Genomic DNA, 6400 nt, shown 5'->3' with positions numbered 1-6400 from the left:
TGCTGCATTGTAAATTTTGGTCAATGACATGAGACAAAGTATATGTGAACTGCTGTATGAAAAGTGAATTTACTCTGTAAATCTTCACCGAAATCCTAATAAAAAATAAAATAAAATAAAAGCGCTGCAGGTGCCGTTGTTGAGAGCCCCAGTTCTAGCCAAATAGGACACTGTGTTTCCAGACTATTTTCCACAATTTCCTATGTCTGTGTTTTTGCTTACGCTATTTTCTATATGGAAAATTTTCTCTTATATACCACTCATTTTCGAGCCTCATCTCAAATCTCATGTCTTACAGAAAGTTTCTAATTCCTCTCAGCAGATGCAAGCACTTCCTCCTTTAAACCGCGATAGCATCTTGAGTTGACCTCTTTCATGGGACCATCACACTCCTCCTTGTAACTCAGTGATGTACATAATGTATTCTTCCATCCACTCTTAGACTTTAAGAGCATTCCCTAGAATAGTGTCTTACACATAGCAAGTACTCAAATATTAATTGACTACGATTACTTTGTATTTCCATTTCAGAAGTATTCTATGTAGCTCAGAAGGAATTCTGTATTATCAAATAAGATTCCTCATCTCCATCACCTTCTACCTCCCTTTTTCTACTTTAAAAAGAGATTAAAGACAGAATACCAAGTGAATTAAAATAAAGAGGAAAGGGAGAGTGACAAATTCACATCAAGGCAGTTCAAAAAAATTTCTTAAGTAAGTTATCAAACACAGAGATGTGTGCACATACACACACACAAACACAAATGACACTGGAGAAACATGAACAGGTTGGTAGACTGTATCACTGTTGTGATATCCTGGTTGTGATAGTACACTGTAGTTTTGCAAAATGCTACCTTTGGGGAAAACAGGGCAATGTACAAAGGATCTCTCTTTATTTATTTGTTTAAGTAATTGAATGTAAATCTACAATTATCTCAGTAAAACTTCAATTAATAATTATCAATGAGAGTATTTCAACAAGAGATTAAAACAGTGATGATCCTGTTGGGATATAAGCCAGATAAAACAGTAAGTATGTTTAACCAGCCCTAACAGCTAACACTGCCTGCTACGCACAGAATGGAAACAGGTCATAGTGCTGCATGTGGAGTATTACATGTAATTCTCAGCACTGCCTAGAGACCAACAAGAAAGGAGCCAGAAAAGACTGACAAAATGACAGAGGATAAAAGTACCAACAAACAACAAAGATTACAGGATTCAGTGTACATGTCTTAGGGGAAGACCTGAGAATGAGCCTATTTGGAGGATGTAAAAACAAAGACTTGGTAGGGGAGGAAGAAGGGTGTTATGTTATTGTTAGGTGCTGTCGAGTCAGTTCCAACTCAGAGTGACCCTATACACAACAACACACACAAGCCACCAGAGTATGACAAACTGACAGACAAACAGTGGGAAAGAAGAATAATAGTAAGGCAAAAACAGTGTAACAGAGTGAAAGAGAAAGACTAGTAATTTAAAAAGAACAAAGAACACCTCTTCCTTTAAGTTAGGGTTTGAAGTCTCCTCTAGGAAGGCATAAAGGACATTCTTTCTACCTCTGGGAACCTCTGAGACAGAATCAATCTTAGGAAATCAACCAAGCCTAACCTTGAGAAATGGGCGAAAGGTATCTGAAGAGGACTGCTCCAACTCCAATCAACCATTCAAACAAATGCACTAAAAACCAAAAGCCCACTCACAATCCTCTCCAACAAGCACTGAGCACCTTGTAGACCAAACACTTTGTATACATCTTCCTTTAATCCCCACCTTACCTCATTTTATAACAAGAGAAAACTAAGAGATGCTAAATAATGTGACCAAAATAATGACAGACCTCAGATACACGCTAAGGATGTCTGAATCCAAAGCTTTCTCTCTGAATTACCATATCTAAGCCTCGACTCTAGATTAAAGCCCACAGATGGGGGAATACAAGTCTCTCGGGTCTCATCAGTACACATCTGGAACAATGCAGCACAGCCCAAAGAGTGAAAGTCAGGAGCTACCCTCAAGCAACAAAAGCGGAGATGTCTGCCAAAAACAGCACTAGGTGGCCAAGTCAGGAAACACCACCTTTTCTTGTGGTACTCTGTCTGATCAGGCTTCTAACAGCCAACGGCCTTTACCTCCTGCGTTTCCTGAGAAGGGGACGATCCAAAAGTTCATCTGCAGTGGGTCTCTGCTCAGGATCCTAGAAAGTAAAAATGGAATTAGTTTTCATTTAAGGAGAAGAGTACTATGGGATATAAAGAGGGATCTTATGTCTTCTGAATGAGATGTTTCCAACACACCTACCTCATTTGTTCAGTTAGGCAGTGGCTCTAAGACTTCAATATATACACAATAATCACCTAGGCTGCTTGTTACAAATGCAGATTTCTGCGTTTCCAGTTATCTGGGATGGAGCCTAGGAATCTCTATTTTTAACTTGTATACCCATTCCCACCCCTTGATGATTCTGATGCCTGTGGTTGGTCTATGGACCATACTTTGAATAATACTGACTTAGAGCTACACAGCAAGGCAACTGTGAGCTAACCGAACCATACACATTCTACACATTAGGAACTCCAAATTATCTTGGTGTGTAATTTTATAAAATCAATTTACAGAAATTAATCTTGATCATAAAAAATGGAGCACAATTTAGACGGTAAAAACATTTCACAAATTAATACATAAGAATAAGGTCAGAATTTGTTGGCTGATGTACACAATTATCATGAATTGCCAATGCCTATTCTTACGGGTAAGGCCAGAAATACATCCGACCTCAATGAAGCAGATGTGCTTTTGTGCAGGTTCATCTATGCTACATCCCAAATACTAAGACTGAAGAGAGAACACTAAACTAAATATACATCTCACCTACCTGATCCAGACACGCATGGACCATCTGGATTAGTTCCAAAGAATACTGGCTAGAATCAACTTCCATAGCCCGGATTCCTTGCACAATCTTCACACACAGGTTGAGTGGGTTCTACAAGAAAATGTTGACTGTGTCATTCCTGGTTATATAAAGATGACTTTATAATCTACCAGTAGGTGCTCTGAAATGTCTGTGACTGTTATTTAAAGTGGCAATAACTCTGTGTTAGGTCTGATTTCTTTTATGGTTTTTAGCAAGCATCATCAAGAAATGGTTAGGGATGTACTGCTGCCATCAGATGGAAAGACACCAACTGGCCAGCACGGAGGCTGAAACTATGACTATGTGGCCAATAGCATAAAGCTCAGAGTATCTCATAAGCTAACACTTCAAATGAACCTTAAGAAAAAAAGAAGGCAAGATTAGCCATGTTTCTTGGCTTCAAGTACCTCCTAGGACTGACTCCTAATTTACATATCCTATTAATGGCTGTATAACGTCAGCAGTCTGAACCCACAGCTGCTCTGCAGGAGAAAGCTGAGACAGTCTGCTTCAGTAAAGACTTACAGCCTTGGAAATTCTATGGGGCAGTTCTACTCTATCCTACAGGGTCACTATGAGTTAGAATTGACACAATGGCAGCAGGTTTGGTCTCATAATGGCTGTGCAGGCTATATGCTACTGCAACAGACAAGGTCAGGAATAATAATGATAATGATGATGAAGATGATATAATACAACCACCACCTTTAGGTACCAGGCAGGCATGTTATATATATATGATCCTTTTCAATCTTTGCAAACACCATGCTAGGAGGTTATTATAATCACCAATTTGTACCTGAGAAAAAAGAGGCTCATTTTCTTTCTACTATATTATTTAGGAAAACTAGGTAATATACCAGAATAAAGGTCAGGATTTAGAAAATTAACAAGTCTCATGAAAGGCAAATGAATTTTTATCACCTTACATTTTCATTTTTCATATACATTTTCAGAGCATCTCTGTGAGAGGGATATACATTATTTCTGTTTTATAGGAAATGAAACAGATGATTCAAAGAGATGAAGTGACTTGTCTAAGCTCTCACGCCTGGTCTGCAGAGGAGACTGGATGTGAATCCCCTTTCCTTAAACTGTGGTTCATGGGCCAGCAGCATCAGCACCACCTAGGAGCTTGTCAGAAAGGCAGGATACTGGCCCCACCCCAAACCTACAGAAACAGAATCTGCACTTGAACAAGTTTCCAGGGGATTCTGTATCCACATTAAAGTTTGAGAGGTATAGCTTTACATGAGGTTTTTACTTAATAATAACCAAAAGAATAAACACTTACAGAAATTTGTTGTCCCTAAAATGACAATCTTGAATAAGAAAGAGTATATAATTTTTCATGAAAAAATCAAAATGCTTAAATGAATCTTATATTATGTGCCTTAGGCTTTGGGAGAAAAAAAAAAATGATGCAGCTCAAGGAGTTTTGGTAGCTCACTGCCTAAGGCATTTGAAAGCAAACCAGAAGGTTGGCAGTTCAAACCCACCAGCCGGCCGCTCCACAGAAGGAAGATGGGGCAATCTACTTCAGTAAAGATTTACTGCTTCAGAAATTCAGTGGGTTCTTTATGAGTCAGACCTGACTCAATGGCAGTGAATTTGGTTTTGAGTTTGTTAGCTCAGGCGTAAGAAATGAAATGGCTCATCCAAACTACAGCAGATGGCTGATCCTACAACCAGTTTTAAAACAGCAGGCAACAAATTCAAGTACAGTGCTCTATTTCCTTATGATCATTTTAATGGGGTATTCAAGTCAGCTCAACAATACACTACACACCCAGTGCCTGAATACAGGTTGTTTTTGTCTATAGTTATTTTCTGTTAAAGAAATCAGAAGCTCAGGAATAAATGAGTTGATAATCTTTTGCAAGGACAATGTGGGGATAATACACCAACTTACTGTGGCATCAAATGTCCTTTTTAGTGTAAGTAGTTCAAAAATGACGCAGCCGACTGCCCAGATATCAGACTTGAAATTATATTTTACTCCTTGGCAGAGCTCTGGAGACATGTAATATGGAGTTCCCACAAGCTGAACAACAAAGAAACAATTAAAGAATAACTTCTCTTCTGAGAACTATATTAACATTTCAACAGCTAAATTAAATTTCTTAGGAACTAGTGCTAACAACCATAAAATATTAATCAGCAGATCCCAAAATGATTTTTAAAGGATGATACCACTATGGGGAGAAACTATATTCCTACCAAATCTCTTGGGCCAGTTTTAAAGGGGTAATCTTTGTGGTTAAGGCACTGTGGTAATATGAGAGGCTCAGTGTCTCTGTGATTTCTAGATCACAGAGGCTTTAGGCATTCAAGGCCCACTAAAGACATCATACAGAGGAATAGGCAGATAAGTGACACAGACCCTCTTCAACACAGAAAAGAAAAACAATTGACAGAGATACAGAAAGTTATCCGGGAGCTCTGAGCTTTGAAAGTAACTATACAGAAGTGGATTAGGCATCAACTAGTGGAAAAACCTAAATGAAAACAGTGAGTACAGAGATGGTTGGAGCTGCGGACTGTCAGCTACTCTGATGGGACCAACAGCCTGAATATTTCCAAGTGGTGCTTGGGACCTGAGAATTGACCTAAAGATCAACCCTGGTCACCAAGACCTACAGGGACGACTGAGCTGGTGGCTTATGACTAGGAAGGGAAACAGCAGGAAGGGAAACAACCTGAGCTGTTGACTTTCCACTGTCCGGAGGGCGCAGCCATTTTGATTATTTACAAGTGGTGGCCATTCTGGATATTTAAAGTGACCAAGGGCACAGCCATTTTGAATCTTTACAAGTGGCAACCATTTTGGATTTTAAAGTGATAGCATTCTCATTTGAATTCCAGGGACCTAAGAATAGGCTCTGTTTGCCAAGGTCGGCAGGGACATACAAGAAGCTGACAACAGGAAAAGAAACAGGTGGTGAGTGTATAAGTGCTGTCAACTAGCGAACAAAGGAGCACTGTATCCTGTTTGTGTAGATAAAATACAAACAAAACAGAAAACAAAAATCGTGGGCAAGTCACTCCAACATACAATCACCAATTAAATATAAACACAAAAACATCACAATGCCTCATAGACAACAGAGCATTACAGTCCACCCAAAGCAGCAAGAGAAACAAGGGACCAGGATATAGACCCAAAACACATCCCTGAGGAAGATGCAGCATCGGAACTCCCAGATAAGGAATTCAAAAGAATTATGTTTAGGTATCTTTAATGAATTGAGAGACAGATCAAGGAAAACACAGAGAAAACCCCAGAACAATTTTGAAAGACAATACGAGAACAAAATGACAAAATAAATGAAAAATTAGAAATAATACAAAATCTACACACAGAAATCCAGAAGATTAATACTAAATTTTCAGATATAGATAAGACATTGAATAGCCAAAGGACCAGAATTGAATCAATGGAAGATAGAATTAGGGAGACTGAAGGCAAATAGCTGA

The 6400-nt window shown here is 38.8% G+C and overlaps 1 protein-coding gene across 1 annotated transcript in view; it reads right to left on the bottom strand.

Annotated features, from left to right (window-relative positions):
- Positions 1–6400, bottom strand: part of NEK9 (NIMA related kinase 9) — a 51981-nt gene that overhangs the window by 33194 nt on the left and 12387 nt on the right. The window contains exons 6-8 of the mRNA XM_007941357.2: positions 4836–4967; positions 2882–2992; positions 2136–2200 (exon numbers count right to left, since the gene is read on the bottom strand). Of these exons, the coding sequence (XP_007939548.1) occupies positions 2136–2200; positions 2882–2992; positions 4836–4967 (308 nt within the window). The remainder of the gene's footprint in view (positions 1–2135; positions 2201–2881; positions 2993–4835; positions 4968–6400) is intronic.

The sequence above is a fragment of the Orycteropus afer genome, unplaced genomic scaffold (assembly GCF_000298275.1).
Source record: "Orycteropus afer afer isolate SDZICR_OR568_19922 unplaced genomic scaffold, OryAfe1.0 scaffold00079, whole genome shotgun sequence".
In the NCBI taxonomy this organism is placed as follows: Eukaryota; Metazoa; Chordata; class Mammalia; order Tubulidentata; family Orycteropodidae; genus Orycteropus; species Orycteropus afer.
Note: the sequence above shows the minus strand (reverse complement) of the source record. Positions and strands in the feature narration are given on the sequence as shown.